Source organism: Erpetoichthys calabaricus, chromosome 5, assembly GCF_900747795.2.
Source record: "Erpetoichthys calabaricus chromosome 5, fErpCal1.3, whole genome shotgun sequence".
Classification (NCBI taxonomy): domain Eukaryota; kingdom Metazoa; phylum Chordata; class Cladistia; order Polypteriformes; family Polypteridae; genus Erpetoichthys; species Erpetoichthys calabaricus.
In genome coordinates, this window is record NC_041398.2 from 222,518,811 (window position 1) to 222,539,590 (window position 20,780).

The 20,780-nt window shown below is 41.6% G+C and overlaps 1 protein-coding gene across 2 annotated transcripts in view; it reads right to left on the reverse strand.

The window, feature by feature from the left end:
• Positions 1–9,103: 9,103 nt before the first annotated feature.
• Positions 9,104–20,780, reverse strand: part of mapk4 (mitogen-activated protein kinase 4) — a 201,074-nt gene continuing 189,397 nt past the window's right edge. For both annotated transcript variants that reach the window (XM_028802579.2, XM_051928018.1), the window contains one exon: positions 9,104–11,757. In XM_028802579.2, the coding sequence (XP_028658412.2) occupies positions 10,986–11,757 (772 nt within the window). In that variant the 3' untranslated portion in view covers positions 9,104–10,985. The remainder of the gene's footprint in view (positions 11,758–20,780) is intronic.

Below are 20,780 nucleotides of genomic sequence, written 5' to 3' on the forward strand. Positions count from 1 at the left end.
GCTCTCATTTTGCAGCTTCACAAATCTGTGTGTTATAATGCTGCGAGACAAACAAAAACGCATCAAATGAAGCGACGGCATTACAACCCATCAGCCCACAACCTTCTTTAAAGTCTGTCTCAACACCCAAAGGAAGCAGCTGCTGTTCTTTATGGAGATGCACTTGTGGTAAGGAGTGAGCTGCTCTGATGACGGCCACCTTGCAATTCAACAAATAAGCAGAAAGAAGAAATGAAGAAGGGCTGGCGTCCCAAATGGGTTGTACCAGAGTTATCAGAAAGATGGCGTGCAGGGTCATCACTGAAAGTGTAAGGCAGGGCTGTCAAACTCAGATCCAGGAAGGCCAAAGTTAAACTCTATCATTAAACAATTACCAATACTAACGGCCCATACTTTCATTGACTTTCACTTTAATTGTTTCATTATTTTCTTTATCAAGCAGCTAAACAATTTTCGATGTGCAAAGTGAGCCACCAGGCTACCTTCGATTACATTTGCAATGCCATCTTTCATACAATAGAGGTTGGGAGCCTGCACTGATACAGCGCATTACTGCACCCACCACACGACGGACCACCTCAGGATCCCAAATTAGGACCCGAGCAGAGCCGTGCATGGGAGACACCTCAACACCACACTAGTTTGAATGGAGTGGGACAGTGTGAGGTTTTTTTTGTACAGTGGCTGGGGTGCCAGTCCTATCTATCTTGAAAAAATATCTGAACAGAAAAAAGTGAGGGTCTGAGAAATACTGATCTGTGCCCATAATTATCGAGCATCTCAGAACAGGAAAAGAACCCTAACTTACCCAACCATTGCGGTGGAAGGCCCTAACAGAAAGATGGACCAGCTCACTGCGTAACACAGAAGACCCTCCACTGAGCCCTTTGGTGAGAAGTGCTGCTATCCATCCAGGGTGTATTTGGGGTAAAGGCCGCACACTTATGTAATCGCTTTGCTTCAGCTTCAGGCACATTTTAGACATTAACAAAATTTATGTTTAAGACGTATAATAAGTGAATGAAGAGTTAGACTCACTCTGCTGCTTGACTGCCGTCCACTCCGTTTACTGTCTCCGAGTACGTTAATGATAAACGACACGTGCAGTCAGTCCTACTTTGATCTGTCGGTGATCAGTGTCAATGAAAGACGTCACCATCTGACACCTGATTAAATGACAAATGGGTAGAGGGTAAATTGGGAATATTATAGGTGAAGTGGGGTCCCTCTGTGACACCCAAATGACAAACCGACTAGTTACAGAGAAGTAAAGTTCCACTGATTTTTGACAATAAAGATAGAGAGCTGCAGCAACACTCGTGATGCAGTTATAACAATGGTGAACAACAGAAGACACTGGGTGGGAATGAAAACCTTCAGGCAGAGCGGACCCCTGGACCCAATGTTAATTCAACAGCCAGCTTAAAAACTGGCCTAACAAATCAAATAAATTAACAAATAAAGTAAGAAATAGATGGACCAAAAAGTGGTCCATCCCTCTCGGAGAAAAATCCTTTACAACGACTCTTCATTTTACTTCACAGAACAAAAAGGGCAATGCTAACAATTGAACCGATTTTGAACAGCTAAATAACTGACTGAGACCTACTCTGCTTTGAGAAGAAGCGACAGAGTGAACTTAAGGAAATTCATTAAATGAGTGGAAGCCATGAAGGAAACCAACAAAGAAAGGCGGGGATGAAATCTACTGAAGACGAAGATGATGATGCTGACAGGCCATGTCTTTCATTCTGCATGCCTGGGTTTGCTCCTCATTCCTTCTTGCGTTGCTGCCCATGTCCCTGATCCTTTCACCACCTGACATTGCCTTCACTTTTCTACCAAGTCTCCATGCTGAAAATTCTGAAAACATGTAGCAGCTTTGACAATGGGTGGAGTACTTGAAAGTAGTGATGTTGATTTACTGGGACGATTTTCAGCATTATTTAACTTCATTATTTGTTCCTGAGAAGCTCCAGTGTTACTCTTGGTAGATTTACCGATGACTTAAAATTTGAAAAATACAGAAGAGGAACAAAATGACACCGCTGCTTGCTTTAATGTTGATCCTATGTTGGCCACCGTTATATAGTGCTACAAAAATTAAAACATACATGGTGAGCAATTGGTGATGAAGGGGAGTCAGTGCACGTGGGTATTCCTTTGTCATGTATGGCATGTGCCACACAGGCTGGTCCTTTTTCCTAATAATAAATGTATCATTTCAACTATTCTTTTGTGTAGTGTCTTATCCGGAGAAGGCTAAAAAAAAGGTAATGGCAGCTGCTGGCATTTTGTCACATATAAACCCTCTTTCCCAAATTTAACTTCAGCCATCTTATTTGCCATCTAAATGCAGAGTCTGTCTTACCTGTCCTAACAAAAACAGCCATTCTGTTGTTATCCAACCAAGGGGGGGCTGGGGTCTATTTTGGCCACAAGAGGTAAATGGCTAGAACTGGCTGACCATGGCATATTTAACTTACATACCATAATGGTAAACGTCAAAATGAAGTACTTGCAAAGCTTGGTGACATATTTCACCAACTAAATGTGGTATCTGCACATTCGCCCATGTAAAGTAAGGAAAGTAATGTGCGTGAAGTAGTCCGGTTGCTTTGTAAAGTAACGAGTATCCTAATGCAGTGCTTATTCTATTGAATTAAAGACCCCTGCATTGTTGTTGTCATTGCAGCACCACTGAGTGCAAGATAAAGAAGCACCCGTACCGCTATGCCGCTCCTTTGCAGGCCTCAGTCACGCAGCCAAGCAAAAAAGAGTGTGCTGCATGCAATCCGGTAGCAGAAATATATTAATAAAGGGTCTGTTTAGTTTTCATTCAGCTGTCTGCTATAGACATGTCGATATAAAGAGATCGGGTGATGCAGCAGCCAGTGTTTGAACCCCAAATCACTGGTAGTGTAAGTTAGGAATGTCAAGGGTATGAATGTGACAAACTTCTCAGCACAAGAAGGGCTAAACGTATTTATAAAACACAAAACAATGCTCACGTCTGGCTGTTTAGGCGGACAGCCAGAATCCTTACCTGGCTGGGATGCCTTCATGATGGAAAGATCGGGGGAGGGAGAGTGTGCACTGGGCATTAATTCCTCTGGATTGCTAGATGGCACCCCCCGAACCCCCAACCGTTGGATTCTGTGGGAGCTGCATGGACAGGGCAGTCTTACTTCGTGGGGCTCCGGCCTTACCCAGAAGTGCTCCTGAGCCAAGGTTTGGGAACACCGAAGTACTTCCGGGGAAAACATAGAAGAAGCCCGCTGCCTTCATTCCGGGGACCCGAGTCGGGAGGAAGACGGATGAAGCTTGTCATCCGAGGAGTGGAGGCAGAAGGACAGAGACAGAGAAGAAGAAGAAGAAGGCCTTGCTGTGGGCCGTTTATTACTGGGTGCTTTATTATTCTGTGCATTGGAAGGAAACATTTGAAAAGTGTTTCCCAGCTGAATAAAAACGTTGCTGTGCTTGTGAACTTGTGTCTGTGTCTGTCTGTGTCGGGTTTGAGGAGCTGCTGCGCCCCGATGTGTGTCTGCTCGGTTTCATGAAGGCTCATATATGGATTTAAGATTTAATAGCAAAAACTGGTCAGTCAAACATGCAGTTTTTCATACAAAAGAAGAAAAAGTAATGTAAAAGTAATGCACTGTTAACACATTACATTTTATAATAAGTAACTATATAACATTTTACTTGTAAGTAATCAGTAATGTAACTAAGTTTCTTTTAAAAGTAACATTCCCCACACTGTCTGGGAGAAACAGACTTCATGCTTGTTTTTGGATGAGGACATTTAATTCTTATTTTTTGAAAGTTTAGTGACATTGGAGCGTCCTGGCAAGGGGAAAATCCATAGGTGGACTTGTGCATGTAAATGGGGGCTTTTAAGAACAAGGTTACTTATTTTATCCTGGGTTTTGTGTGTACATGGATGTTTCCCCCAAATGCTAAGAATGACACAATATCTGAAGCATTTAAATATATAATCAATGGAAATATGTTTAAAATAACTACAATTAGGCGGCACGGTGGCACATGTGGTAGCGCTGCTGCCTCGCAGTTAGGAGACCTGGTTTCGCTTCCCGGGTCCTCCCTGCGTGGAGTTTGCATGTTCTCCCCGTGTCTGCGTGGGTTTCCTCCGGCCGCTCCGGTTTCCTCCCACAGTCCAAAGACATGCAGGGTAGGTGGATTGGCGATTCTAAATTGGCCCTAGTGTGTGCTTGGTGTGTTTGTGTGTGTCCTGCGGTGGGTTGGCATCCTGCCCGGGATTGGTTCCTGCCTTGTGCCCTGTGTTGGCTGGGATTGGCTCCAGCAGACCCCCGCGGCCCTGTGTGCGGATTCAGCGGGTTGGAAAATGGATGGATGGGTAACTACAATTATTTAATCCAGTTCAGGCCACTGAACTACTGGCAAAATCACCTGTAAGGTAGAAACCAACCCTGGTCGGGCATCAGTCCATTGACTGCCCTCCTCGCATACAAGGGGCAACTGACATGATCAATTAATTTAACATGCATGAGTTTGGAATTTGTGAATAAAAGCCCACACAGACCCATGTGCCAACACTGGCACCATGCTTGTTTTTGGATTTATGGTGACCGATGAGGACATTAAATAATTTTTTTTTTTGCAGTTTAATGACATTGGAGCATTTTGCCAAGGGGGAACTCCATAGGAGGACTTGCTCATGTAAATTGGTTTTTTTAAGTAACAAGGTAATTTACCTTATCCCGGTTTTGTGTGTTCAAGTAAATGCACTCATTGATCAACAGTAAAACTGTTTAATGTCAAAGTGAAAACTGATCTCTGTAAAGTGAACAAAATGAATTACAAATAGCAAACACAAAATAATGAATGATATATTATACATTATACAGTTTTGTATAAGGGCAGCACTGTAGTGCAGTGGTAATGCCGTTGCCTTGCAGTAAGGACACCAGGGTTAGCGTCCCCGGTCCGCCCTGTGTGGGGTTGGCATGTTCTCCCTGTGTCTACGTGGGTTTCCTCCCTCTGTCCAAAGACCAGTAGTGTTAGGTGAATTGACCCTTGTGTGTGTGTGTGTGTGTGTGTTTGCGTATGTGTATGTATGTTTGTTCTACGATGGGCTGGTGCCCTGTCCAGGGTTTGTTCCTGCCATGCGTGCTAAGCTAGCTGGGATACGCTCCAAAGCAACCCTGGTCTGGATGAAGCAGTTTAGAAAATAACATGACGTGACAGTGTTGTATAACATTAAAATGGGAAAACCTATGAGGGGGTGAATATATTTTTAGGCCCTGTGAGATAATTAAACGCGGCCTCTTATTTAAGGAGGTCCAGTACTAGGTTTTGAAATCCCTGGGAACGTTTCCAACGTTCTTCAAGTTTGTATATATTGTCACACTGTGCGCATGGGGGACAGTTTAAGGGCTCAGATAATTGTAATTTCCCACTACAACGCCAGAGGGCGCTGTCTACTGATGCCTGTTCTCTTCCTCTCTCTGCAGACTGGAAGTTGATGATCAGGACATCGCTGATGTCACTTGAGTCATCTTGAGCAGTCTATTTTGAGACTCACATCTTTATGACATTTTTCTTTTGCTTTTTAACGTGTTTTAAATGTGCGTTTTCTTCACAGTTTATTGGGATTTATAATCTCTTTGTTTTTTTTATTACAATATCGACTGTATACACAAATAAAGCATACAGGATATGTAACAAATAAAACAGGCAACATACATACAGTGCTTCTAAGATGGTAAACTGAAAAAAATACTTTAAAAAACCAGTAAGAGTGTTTGCTGAGCTAAACGATCAATACGAATGAAAATGGCACACAAATGAGAACAAAAGTAAGGTTAGCAGAGGCACTTCATCTCTTGGGAAACCTTCAGAAATAAAGTGAGATGCTGCTGCTGTTTTTCCGGTTTGGCGACTGTAGGCCAAAGCTTCACCTCATTTATTTTTCAGTAAAGTCACTGCCACCCTTTTGTTCTCTCCATTATTTCTGGTAAAATGTCATTTGAAGTTAGTTCAAGACATTCTTGGCTGCTATGAAAACACAGTGGGTTTACACTTCTAGTTCTGCACAAAAAATGCATTTCTTCATCTGAAACTAACCTTTCACATTGATGTGGCATACACCTAGTTGGGTACATGTAAAGCCATTTCCTCTGCATAGTCTGTTGGCTGAATATAATGTGTATATAATCTAAAATCTGTCATGAAATGGTGCCCAGCTGTGTGCCTCTTTGCAGCCAATGCTGCCAGGATAGGCTCCGGCGGACGCCCCTCTAAAGCCCTGAATTAGATTACACACGTTTGAAAACTGATGTCACATCACACCACTTCCAGTCAGGGGGAATGTCAAACTTGACAACTGCGGCTGCTTAACTCATTGTTAGATTACATGACTGAAAATCACAGGACATGATAGATCACGCAACTCCGTGATGACATTCCATGCACAATTTCACATTTCTAACTTATTGCAAGCTGGCCCCTTTTTTTTGATAGCCAATAATGTGTTGTGTGACAGAACTGACTGGCATCTGTGTGAAGGCATTACACTTATGAGGAGTTCAGCTGCAATCTGTCCTTTTTTCTGTTCTGTTCTGTTATGTAAAACACAAGACATTAGACAGATGAGTCTCTCTTCTATTTGTCAGGCCCAAAGTTCCAGATTCTTCATACCTGCACTATCCTGAGCGGCCATTGGTTGTCAGTCCTACGATTTTTAATTTTGTCTGGGCGAATCGTGGACTGAGTTCCTGGGAATGTCAAACTGCATGACTAACTTTCACAGGTGAGCACTGCCGACTGACTGCGAGTCGCTAAGATTATGTAAATGAAATCTGGACGGAACGTCTCAGGAAAAGTCACGTAGTGTGACATGGCCTTTATACTGAAGAGGAGCAGAGATGCAATCGGCCATACTATGATATTAACAACTACAAAATATCTTTCCATTAAATGCAGAGAATCTTAAATTTTCAAAGTATTTAAATATATAATCAATGAAAAAATGGTAGTTTGCATAAATAAAATAATATTACTAAAGTAAGTTTCAGGATTTTTAAAAAAATTTTTTTTTAAATAACAAACCCATTCAGTGCCACTGCAGTAACCACTGGCAAAATCATCTGTAAGGTAGGAATCAACCCTGGTGGGACGGCAGTCCACTGACAGCTCTCCTCGCACATACGGGGCCAGCTAATCTAACATGGATGTGTTTGGAATTTGGGAGAAAAAGCCCATGTGTCAACGTCACACAGACAGGGCCAACACACTGGAGTCACAGACCACAGGGGCCTTTAAGTTGTAGTGTGAATCTCTGTGCTACCATGCATTTGAACTTTTTAATGAGTTTATTAAGGGAAAATTAGATTATTTTTCTATTAGGTACTCTCCTATTAACTTTAACTTATCTGTGTATCCAATTTTCAAGCCTGCTTAATTCAATTTAAGGGCTGCATGCACCCAGAGCACAGGCAGCATTAGGCATAATGTAAGGACCAGCCATAGATGAGGTGCCAGTCACTCGATGAAGCCATCATTATTTGTTTTCCAACAGCAAACGTATTAAATGTATCAACTTTCAAACTCTTGTTATACCATTTGGGGTGCTGGAGATGCAGAGACTGAACAAGCAGGTCAAGGTCTCCAGACTGAAAGGGGAAGCTGGGACTCCTAAAGGAAACTTCCACAAACAGATTTGAACTGGGGACCCAAGGGCTGAAAACTAAATCTACTTAGTTTATTATCAATTTACGTCCAAAGAACCTAATCCAATATCATTATGCTATGATTTTGGTAAAATGTGAAATTTTGCTACAAAAGAAAAAGTGTAATGCATGTGCGTGAGAGGGTCAGCACTGTGGTTCCTCCCAGGTATGTAATACCACCCCGGGCACAGAATGGGCGCTGCTGCTAACTGTGATGTCTTTGTTTGCCTCCACAGTGCGGAAAAAAACGCCCAGTGAGGACAACTGACTCCGCCCCTTTTTGGTCTCAGATCCTTTAAAAGTCCAGCCGCCCGGAAGGAGGTGTTATTGGATGACTGGAGAACAGAGGAGGCAGAGCTCCTGCAAACCCAGAAAAAAACCCTTGATAGGCAGTGACCTTTTTTGTTACAACGGCAGAGGGTGACATTTTTGTTTGCACTTGAGCTATTGAGCTCTGTTTATTTTTCGAATTCACAAGTAAATTGGGAAAGACGAGTTGACACCCCAATGTTTATCTTGTCTTCGACCCTTCATTCCCTTGGATGACCACAACAAATAAAAGTGAATGTTCATGGAAACAGACAAATAGCATGTCCAAGGAGTTATGTCAGCTGTTTCGCCTTGGCAGTGCATTATTGATCTACTTTTTGATACAGACTATAATATTACAAATGTACTCAAAACTGTGTCCTGAGTGTTCACTTCAGGTATTAAAATATTTTGTAATTTGTATCTCCCTACTATACAGTAACTACAATTCATTTTAATCTTACATGGCACAATTGGCAAAGCTGTTAAACTATAGCCCTGTCCATCAGGAAAAATATTTTTTAAACATCTGTTTAATTACATAAAACATGGGAAATTTATAAAGAAACTAAACTAGTTAAACTGACTAGAATGACAGACTTTATAATCGACGTGTTATCGCTGTAAGGTACAGAAGCTTATTCCTGGTTCTCAAAAAATACACAGTATATTATTGCATTGTTATACAAAAGTATTGTGTTATAAGTACGTACTTCATTACTTTGCAATATTTATTGCCTTATTTCGCAAAGATATTGCCAACTGCTCTCGGTAACATCTTGCATGCACAGGCTATGGTCGTCTAATGACATTTGCTGAGGGAGAGGTTAAGCACATGGGTTTTAGTTTTAATCAAGTTTCAGTTTAGTAAGTTTACTACACATTTTAACATAGGCAGTTTGTCATACTGGTAATAGGCAGTTTGGCCACGTATCCCCTGGTCTCTAAATGGCTAACAATCTCTCACCCCTTGACCACCTAACAGCTAATCTGTAGCGAGAGTATTGGCGCTAAATGGCTGCCGTCCACTAATACTACACATTAGTGATGGTTGAAATGGCTCTCCACTCGCTATGTAAAGTACTTTGAATAGTGAGAAAAGCGCTATATAAATGTAAAGAATTATTATTATTAAATAGCTGGATTAGGACTAAACTGACACTTTATTAATAGGTTTCTGCTATTGGATTGCACACAGCACACTCTTTTCTGATTGGCTGTAAGGATGTGCCCTGCAAATGGACAGGTGAACCATCCACCACATTTGCTTCTTGCCTTACACCCAGTGATGCTGTGATGACTACTGGCTCCCTGTGACCCTACACTGGGTGGATTAAATTTATCCCTCAGCATATGAAGAATGAAATGTATACCTATAATATTTGTTCATTTCTTGTTTGCAAGATGTTACTGACTACAGCAGGAAATATCTTTGTGAAATGATTCAATATTTATTGCAAAATAAGGAAAATTCTTTTGCTAAATAATGTAATATGTTAGCAAAGTAACACAATACTTCTATAGAATGGGGGGTGGTGGTGGATAAGGCAATAAAAAAATTCTTTGAGTGGTGGAAATAAGCTTCTGTATTAAGGCTCTTTAACACATGTTGTCTACTAAAATGGATACTGGTTATAATTTGCACTGACTTCTGAATACAATGTCAGAGATTCTTCCAACAATGCCACTTCAGGAGTTAGGCATACATAATAATTTGTGAGAAATTTGAAGAATATATAAAAACACATAGGAAAGCTTAGACCATCTTGGAAGTGTATCTTCCTCAGGGTGGCTAAGTTGTTCTTGTATACAATCATTTTGCGATCATCTAGTGGAAGAAGGCATTTCTGTAGAATCAAGCTATGTACTCATATTTACTGTCACAGTTTAACCAGAAAAATCTTAATTTGTCTTGTCTTTTCTATACCTCCCCAGTAATTCATTCTTCTGTGGTATCAACTACTGCAACTTAATTTCTGTCTCAACATGCTAAGTCCACAGGTGTTGGAAAGAAGAACTTCCAATAAATAAGCATATAATTCCTCCAATGAACTAAATAAATACATCAATCGAGAAAGACAGCAAATGTAGTGTGGCCTACTGGTGCAGGTGCATTTAGTACATGCTTTGGCACTCCTGAAACCAGCATCTGAAGGAGGTCTAAAAAAATTTGGAATGACCTTCTCAACCAGCCATGCTCAGAAAGGTTATAAAAAGCTCATTTACTGTACCTGAACTGATGAAAGAAGATCAAAAGCTTCACAATGAAGCTGCTTAGGAAAGCTCAGAAGCAATTCTGTTCTGCATGATAGTTAAAGGACATCTACGGCCCTGGCTCAAAGTATCTGCAGATCTATTTTTTTAAGTTGCATCGTAAAGGAGGTAGCGTTTTCATTTTATTCAGCTACTTTCAAGTTTACCATACTGAGTGTATTTGTCTTCCTTCACAGTATGTCAAGCATCAGTACATGTAGAGTATAGTGGGGCCCTGTCTTCATGTGATCCTCAACTACACACATAGTAAGAGGCCCTCAAATCCTTTTTTAACCACTTACATAATTTATAAAATTATTGTTACAAATGTAAAATATTCCCGAAAATAGAACTGGGTATATCAGAGCTAGCAAGCATTTCATAAACAGTTTATTTCCTAAACTTCAGAATAGTCTTGCAAATTTCTAAATCTTGCCGAGTGGCTCTATTTACAGGCCAGCCTGAATTTTGAAGCATCATGATGATTACCTTTTAAGTCATTTTCCACAAATGGATATTATTTTTGCTATCATTACAATTCTTGCGCTTGCACTTTTTAATTCACTTTCAGAATGTGCCTTGCTTGTACTGCTTCTAAATCTGAATCTGTCTTGGCCACACTTTGTCTCAACACACACTGACACCAGCCAAGACTTGAAAGGCTCTTTTAAAACACACTCGCAAAAGAATCTAACACACCCCAAAACAATTCTACCATCGCTCTCTCTGGAAGACATCAGTTGGTACCAGTTCTGGTGGGTGTTCTTGGATGCAAGAGCCATTTATATCTGTCAAGCGGTTATCAGTATGTTCCTCAGGATTGCTGCAGAGCTTCAGAGCCCGGGAAATGAATACATCCAAGTCAAATTCGGCCTCTTTCCCATTAGCAAGTTTTGAAGTTGGCGCAGATGAAGTCAAGAAGGGAGAGTCCGAGGAAGCCTGGACTGTTTCATGTTGGATCTCTGGGGCAGGCATAAGTGGTGGAGGACTAGAGATTTCAAATCTATCCTGGGTACTTTCCACCCAACGAGATATTTCTGAAAAGAGGTCAGAAGTGTGATCACCTTGATCAACCATCCCTCCACCTTGTCTCCTTCCACTCCTGTCACTTCCGCCACCCGACTCTGGAAAATTATTGCGCTTCCAGTGTGAGAGGTCCAGAATAAGCTTCGGTTCAGAGTAGTGATGGAGTTTTCCATCTCGCCATAGCAGCTTGTCCAGGTAGGAAGGTGAACCCACTTTGTAGTCACACGATCTCCCATAGTCAGAGTCTCCTGTTCCTGCTCGTTCCAATGAAGAATGCGAATGTTCTAGAAAACGCTCTGAACTGCTGTGGGAGTACTTGCGTGGATCCACCTGTGCTTCTTCTAGGATAGGCATCGAGCCAGCTCGAGGATCACGTTGCACCTCAGTTACTATTGTCGTCTCAATGCATCGATCGCGTTGCTGCCACTCTAGATCAGATGATAGGCTTGTCTGAAACCTGTAAGGACAAAAAAATATATATATCAAGAACAAGGTATCAAGGTATTAGAAAAAGAAAATGACATTGGAACAATTTTGATGCCAACATGCCATTTGGCTCAAAAAAGTTCACCACACCTATTGCCCTAATTTTTTCCAAAATAACATTGAGTCGAGTTTAAAACTACCACTCTACCACACTACTTGGTAATTTATTCAATGTGCCACTGGTTCTCTGTGTGAAGAAAAAACTTTCTAAAAATTCTGTGAAATGTACCCTTACCAAGTTTCCATTTATTTCCATTGTTCTTGTTGAAGAACTTAATTTCAAGTAATATTTGAGATCCACCATACTAGTTAATTTCAAAATTTCAAACACTTCAATCGTGACATCTCTTAATGTCCATTAACTTAAACTGAAGGCCCAACTTCTTTAATCTTTCCACATAAATCATAGTCCTAGAATTTTACCATCTTGGCTGACGTCATTTTCTAAATGACTTACATTTGAAAGACAATTGGTCACATTTCTTTTATTTTTTCCAACTGAAGCACAGGCAGGCGGCACGGTGGCGCAGTGGGTAGCGCTGCTGCCTCGCAGTTAGGAGACCCGGGTTTGCTTCCCGGGTCCTCCCTGCGTGGAGTTTGCATGTTCTCCCCGTGTCTGCGTGGGTTTCCTCCGGGCGCTCCGGTTTCCTCCCACAGTCCAAAGACATGCAGGTTAGGTGCATTGGCGATTCTAAATTGGCCCTAGTGTGTGCTTGGTGTGTGTGTGGGTGTGTTTGTGTGTGTCCTGCGGTGGGTTGGCACCCTGCCCGGGATTGGTTCCTGCCTTGTGCCCCGTTTTGGCTGGGATTGGCTCCAGCAGACCCCCGTGACCCTGTGTTCGGATTCAGCGGGTTGGAAAATGGATGGATAGATGGAGCACAGGCAGATGATGTAACCTGCCAATGGCCACACAGTGTCAGTAGTAGGATCTGAGTGACCAAAGTGTTAACCATTACACTATGCTGCCTGCCTAGTTGCTCTTCCCTGGACATCCTTTAGTGCTGCTATGTCTTTTTGCAATATGGAAATAAAACTACACACAGTAGTCAAGATGAGGCCTCACTACTACACTATATAGCTAATATAACACTTTGACTTTTACTCTATACATCGTATTATATAACCTTACATCCTATTAGCATTCTTGATTGCTTCTGTACACTGTGTGTATGTACAGTGGATTCAGAATGTATTCAGACCTTTTTAACATTTTGTTATGTTGCAGACTTGTACCAAACCACTTAAATTCACTTTTCTCCCACATCAAGCAAAATTCAGTATTTGAGTTTGATAAAGTGAAAGCAGGATTTTAAATGTTTTTTTTACAAATTTATTAAAAGTAAAAAGCTGCAATATCACTTCAATACAAGTATTCAGACCCTTTACTCAGCATTTTGTTAAAGCACCTTTGGCAGCATTTTACAGCTTGAAATCTTCTTTGGTATAATGTGACAAGTTTCCCACACCTTGACTGGGTTCAAGTCTGGGCTTTGGCCACTCAAGGACATTCACAGAGTTGACTCTAAGCCTCTCCTCTTTTGTCTTTGCATTGTGCTTAGGATCACTGCCTCATTGTCACCAAAAAAGCATGAACCAGGGACACTGGTCTTTTCTCCCATGAGTCAACACATCTATAACAGGATTTAAGAGTTATGGACTTAAAGAAGATCCCTGGTGCAGACCTACTCTAACTGGGATCTTGGCTGTTACCCCAACACTGCTTTTAACCCAAGTCCTCACTACCTCATACATATCCTGCACAATTCTCCAATACTTCTCTTTTACTCCTTTCACCATCATGCACCTCCAGACATCTTGACGTGACATACCATAAGCCTTCTCTAAATCAATAAACACCATGGGCAAACCTTTGTTTTTCTTGCTGTTTCATTGTAAGTTATCTCATTGCAAAGACTGTCTTATTTGTTCCTCTTCCTGGCATAAATCCAAACTGCTCCTCCTCCCTTATGGTGGTCTCTTCCCCAAGCTTTGTCTCTATAACCCTTTCCTACATTTTCATTGGCTTTATCCATCTACCGTGTTTCCCCGAAAATAAGACAGGGTCTTATATAAATTTTTGTTCCAAAAGATGCATGAGGGCTTATTTTCAGGGGATATCTTATATTTATTCATGTACAACAATATACATTTATCCAAATACAGTCATGTCATCTTCTTCTGGGAATATCGTTATAACTCTCCACATTCAAACCCTGAATTTCAGCCTGAATTTCTTGCTACTCCAGCCGCTTTTAGGATCCTCCAGTGCTTCGATGTTTGATGAATGGTTCGATGTGGTAAAGCAAAATGTCGACATACAGATGCATTCGTGGTGCTTTGATATTCAAGCATCAGATATTCCCCAAAGTAATGACACGATACATTTTAAAAGTCTCACATACCATCTTCTGTGCCGTCTTTTTTTTGTTTTTTTTTTGCACCTTTACAACAGCATCAAAATGTCCAGCGGCATATTTGAACCACAGAGAAAAAAAAATAAGGACATAATGAAAATGTCTATTTTGTGATTAAAGTGGAAATTTCAGCTTTAAACTTGAAATGTCCTCTTTAATCCTGTAATTTTCTTTGTCATTAAAGTAGACCATCATACACATCATCTTAAAACCGATCCAGTTGTTAAATCGCTACACGCTTCTGGGGCTTCCTCCTGACCTGACAGCAGCGGCAAGCAGCATCGCCACACAGAACACATTAAATTTATAATATTCCAGCTCTCTACACATTTAGAATTCTTAGATTTATACTTGATATCACTTTCATGATGAAATGCATTAAAAATATGTATATTACATTTTACATTTTATAGATAAATCGTTTTAACTTTGTTTAAATAATGAATACTGCTAATACTGTGGTTACACATATGGGGTGGCACGGTGGCAGATCGGTAGCACTGCTGTCTTGCAGGGAGTCACGTCTCTTGTGATCCCTATCTGGAGTTTGCATGTTTTCCTGGTGGGTTTCCACAGTGTGCTCAGTTTTCCATCCAAAGACATGAAGGTTTGGGGATTTGGTGAAGCTACGTACAATGAAGCCAGTGTATGTGTGTGCTTGTGTTCACCTTGTGATGAGTTGATGCCCCGTCCAGAGATTTTGTTACGGTCTTGCGCCGATGCTGCTGGAATGGGTGCATCCTCGAATTGATGGATATAATCATTAAACATCCTTTTCAGAGATATTGTGGCAAGGTGTCCTCAGAATTTAATGGATGTTTCGGGCACACATGTCGTATCGCGTGAAGTATAAACCTGGCCTTAGGCGCCTTACTTTTCTTGACTAGGGCTTATATTACAGAGCAGCCTGAAAATCATGCTTCAGCTTATTTTTAGAGTAGGTCTTATTTTTGGGGAAACACAGTATGGTTTCCACAATCTTAAATATCTTCCTTCTCCTTAAATTGGTAAAACTGGTCAGTTCTGTAAGCAGCATACATTTTACCACCTTGTAAATAAAAGATTGTGGGTTCGCTTCCCGGTTCCTCCCTATGTGGAGAGTGCTTTGAGTACTGAGAAAAGAGCTATATAAATGTAATGAATTATTATTATTAATATTTATATTGATAAAGAAAAGAATATTATAAATTATGTTTTAAGAAGGACATTAACAGATGAATGTCACAAAAGTTTCTTACTTTAAATGTCAAAAAACAGAGATTGTGTGTTTTGAACCTTCTGATCTTTCTTGTGCTCTTGCAAGTAATAGTGGCCCTTTAACAACCTGCTGTAAACCCTTCACAAAAAATCTTGGTGTGGTTTTTGATTAATGTCCTCAAATTTGAAAAACAGATCAACTCCATTGTAAATGCCTGTTTCTGTTAGCTCAGGGTATTAGCTCAAACCTTTCCTTTCTGCACATGATTTTCAAAAACAAATTCATGCCTTTGTCTCTTCTTGGCTTGTCTATTGCAACTCACTATACACTGGAGTTAATCAGTCATACCTTTCTTATCTTCATCTAGTTCAGAATGTTGCAACCAGGCTCCTTCACAGGCGCACAAAAGCAATCATGTCACACCAATCTTAGCTTCTCTTCATGGGCTTCCTGTTTCACTACAGGACTGAGTTTAAAATTGTATTGTTTGTTTTTAAGTGTCTGAATGGTTTAGCCCCCTCTTATCTTAGTGACCTCATACACCCTTACTCTCCCTCCCCATCACTTAGGTCCTCTGGCCAGAAGTTACTGATCATGCTGAGGTCTGAACTTTAAGCTCAGAGGGAACTGTGCTTTTGCAATAGCTGGCCCTAAGCTTTGGAATAGTCCACCCTTTTATTGGATTTTTAGGCATTTTTAATATTTTATGTATGTATGTATGTATGTATTGTGATATGTGGCCGGCACCTTATCCCGGCCAATACCCCCACACCGCTAGATGGAGTCCTCCCTGCATCGTGGAGGGGCCCCGAATTCCTACAGGGCATCATGGACATTGGAGTTTTTCTTCACAGCCCTGCTGGATACCGTGGGGGCCGCCAGGGGACGCTGCAGGGAGGCACAGGGATTTGTATTTTCCATATAGCCCGGAAGTACTACCTCGTCACGAGGACGGAAGAAATGAAGTACTTCCGGGCTGAAGAAAAAGAAGAATTCATCTGACCCGGAAGTGAAGGACAGAAGCACTTCCGGGTAAAGGACTATAAAAAGGACTGTGGGAAACAAAGTAGCCTGAGCCGGAGTTAGGAGGAAGTGCGACAGAGCTGCTGGGTAGAGTGGAGGATTGAATATTGATTATTGTGAATTATTATTGATTTATTGTGTATAGTGGAGGTGGAGGTGCTTGGCGCACACTATTATTATAATAAATTTAATTATTGGACTTTTACCTGGTGTCAGAACGTGTTGTTTGAGGGTTCAGGGGCCATCAGCGCCCCCTATCTGTCACAGTATGTATGTATGTATTTATTTATTTATATTTTAGTGTTTTTATTTACTATATCTATATACTCTCACCAGCCACATTATTAGGCACAGTTACCTGTTAACACAAATATCTAATCGGCCAATCATATGGCCGCAACTCGATATATTTAGGCATGCAGACATTGTCAAGACAACCTGCTGAAGTTCAAACTGAGCATCAGAATGGTAAAGAAAGGTGATTTAAGTAACTTTGAACATGGCATGGTTGTTGGTGCCAGATGGGCTGGTCTGAGTATTTTAGAAACAGCTATTCTCCTGGGATTTTCACACACAACCATCTCTAGGGTTTAGAGAGACTGGTCAGAAAATGGGAAAATATCCAGTGAGCTGCAGTTGTTCAACCTTGAAACAGATGGGCTACAGCAACAGGAGACCACACTGGGTGCCATTCTTGTCGGCTAGGAACAGGTAACTGAGGCTACAATTCACAGAAACTCACCTAAACTGGACAACAGAAGACTGGAAAAATGTTGCCTGGTCTGATGAGTCTCAATTTCTGCTGTGACATTTGGATGGTAGGGTCAGAATATGGTGTCAACAACATGAAAGCATGGATCCATCCTGCCTTGTATCAATAGTTTAGGCTGGCGGTGGTGGTGTAATGGTATGGGGGATATTTTCTTGGTACACTTTGGGCCCTTTAGTATCAACTGAGCATTGTTTAAATGCCACAGCCTACCTGAGTATTGTTGCTGACCATGTCCATCCCTTTATAACTGCAGTGTACCCATCTTCTGATGGCTACTTCAAGCAGAATAGCGCAACATGTCACAAAGCTGAAATCATCTCCAACTGGTTTCTTGAACGTGATAATGAGTTCACTGGACTCAAATGAGCTCCGCAGTCACCAGATCTTGATCCAATGGAGCACCGTTGGGATGTGGTGGAACGGGAGATTGGCATCATAGATGTGCCGCCAACAAATCTACAGCAACTACTTGATACCATCATGTCAATATGGACCAAAATCTCTGAGGAATGTTTCTAGGACCTTGTTTAATCTATGCCACAAAGAAGTACGGCAGTTCTGTAGGCAAAAGGGGGTCCAATCTGGTACCAGCAAGGTGTACATAAAATAAGGTGGCCAGTTAGTGTATTTATTGGTGTATTTATAGAAACTGTAGCACACTGGGCAACTTCTGTTGTTTTAAACATACTCTATAAATAAAACTGACTTGACTAAATGTATAGAGGAAAACACACTCACTTTAACCTGAAAAACACTTCATAGCCTAAAAAAAAACCAGTAGCTGACAGTTTTGCTGTCTAACACATTGATATCTTCATCTATCACAAATTTATGTAGCCAGCAAATATGAAAATTCCAGAATCACTCGACTGCAACACTGCATCGGGTGGCTGTACAAACACTGCTAACAAATCATCTGACAGCACAAGTTTTATTAGCTTTGGATGAACTTCATGCTTTAATCTCAAGGGCTTAACTGTTAAGTGCCTGGTGTGATCTGCATTTTCTCTTTTTGTTTCACTAAAATGTTATGGTCATATGGCAACGTCTGAGGATAGGAGCTGTCTTGTTTAATTCCTTGACAAAATACTGTCTTGTATGCAGTTTAACACTAAAAGTCTGTGTGATTCCATGTCAAGTAAAAGAACAGGCTAAATGTGGCCTCAAGCTAAAGGGAAGTCTTCTTGCTGACTCAGCTTAGAGAATCAAAAGTAGAAAGTAGAATGATGACAAGTGGAAGCCCTTGAAAGGCTCTATAGAAAGTCAATAAAAGTGGTTTTGTATGTATAGGAGAGGAGAGGTTGGGAGTATTCACTGATTACAGCACGTTGCCGCACCCACCACACGGCAAACCACCCGGATGAGTACAGCCGTGCAGCGGGTGACACCTCAGCATCACAATGAACAGTGTGAGGTTTTTGTCCGGTGGCTGGAGAGCCAATCCTTCCACCAACCCCCAAGTTTTCCCTGGAAGTTGGAGGACCTGCTCGCTGGGCTGGATGCAGATTAACGTCATGCCCAGGATGGAGCAATTGCAGGTTAAAGGCCTTGCTCAGGAGCCCAACGGAGGAGAGCCTCTTCTGGCATTTATGGGTAGTGGTTTCATTATTTTAGAAGATAAAAATAAATGAAAATCCCAGATAATATTTCATAGGGTCATTACTGTCTCATGTACAGAATGCAGTGAAACTCTTATTTGCCTGTGCTTATCAATATGCAACTTAACTGACTGAGTTCCAGAGCAACAGGTTGTGAAACATGCATACTAAATATTTTTCTGTTTAAGTTAGATCCTAAAGGGCTCCGCTTTCCACAGCCACTTCCTTAATTATAAGAAAATTGCTACTGCTAATGGAATATGTCTTTTGCCTTTATTTTATTAACTTGCCTTCTCAGATTCACAACCCTCAATTGTTCTTTTTTTTTCCATAACCAGCAGTCACATAATAGACACAAACTGAGCTAGCAGATGTCCAGCTTACTTAGAAGTCTCTAAGTTGCCAATTCTTGCAATTAATCAAGACTCTTGTGATTAATCAAAACCGTTATTTAATTCTGTGTCTTCTCAGTGCTCTCATTCATACACACCAGGCTTTGTCAATACTATTGGTATATATTTTTTTTTATTAGCATGAGGGATTTTGGGCGGCACGGTGGCGCAGTGGGTAGCGCTGCTGCCTCGCAGTTGGGAGATCTGGGGACCCGGGTTCGATTCCCGGGTCCTCCCTGCGTGGAGTTTGCATGTTCTCCCCGTGTCTGCGTGGGTTTCCTCCGGGTGCTCCGGTTTCCTCCCACAGTCCAAAGACATGCAGGTTAGGTGGATTGGCGATTCTAAATTGGCCCTAGTGTGTGCTTGGTGTGTGGGTGTGTTTGTGTGTGTCCTGCGGTGGGTTGGCACCCTGCCCAGGATTGTTTCCTGCCTTGTGCCCTGTGTTGGCTGGGATTGGCTCCAGCAGACCCCCGCGACCCTGTGTTCGGATTCAGCGGGTTGGAAAATGGATGGATGGATGGATGAGGGATTTCAGCTTAAAAGTGGGAAGGAACAGTTAGGCCAGGTTTATACTTCACGTGACACAACGCATGCTCCAGCGGATGCTCCTGCTATGCAAGCGTTTTACTGTTCATACTTGCGCGCGTACTTTACGTAAATCTGGAAGAATCCACCAGGTGGCAGTGCGAGATATCATCACGGTGAGAACAGGTTCAGCTTTGCTGTGTTGTGAATTGCCTGGAACATCCATTAAATTCCGAGGACACCTTACCGCAATATCTCTTTAAAGGATGTTTAATGATTAAATCCATCAATCCAGGGATGAGCCCATTCCAGCTAGCATGGGCACGAGGCAGAAACAATCCCTGGACTAGGCATCAGCTCATCGTAAGGTGAACACAAGCACACACATACAGTAGCATCATTTTAGTGTCACCAAATCTGCATATCTTAGGAAGGAAACCGGAGAACACTGTGGAAGCTCACCAGGAAAACATGAGAACTCCAGGCAGGGAACACCAGCGACGTGACTCCCTGCAAGACAGCAGTGCTCATTATTTAAATGAAATTAACGATTTATCTGTAAAATATAACATACATACTTTAATGCATTTCATCATGTAAATCTAAGGATTCCAAATGTGCAGAGAGTTAGAATATCATACATTTAATGTGTTCTGTGTGACAATCTATTGCTGTTTGCTGCTGCTGTCAGGTTAGGAGGAAGCCCCAGAAAAAAAAGACAGCATAAAAGATGGTATGTGAGACTTTAAAAAAGTATTGTGTCATTACGATCGGGAATATGTGACGCCTGAATATAACATCACCACGAACGCATTTGTATGTCGGCATTTTGCTTCACCACATCAAACCATTCATCAAACATTGAAGCGCGCACATCGATCCCGTAGGATCCGAATAGTGACGTTCTGTCACATGTAGATAGTAAATAGAGACACTGACGTCACATTCCAACTTGTATCACACTGCGCCCCCCGACTTTTTGCTGGTACTGCAACTTGCGCACGCATCACGTTAATTTCTGAGGACCTGTTCAGAGGATGCGTCAAATGAACCCTGGGAACGCGTGGCAGCC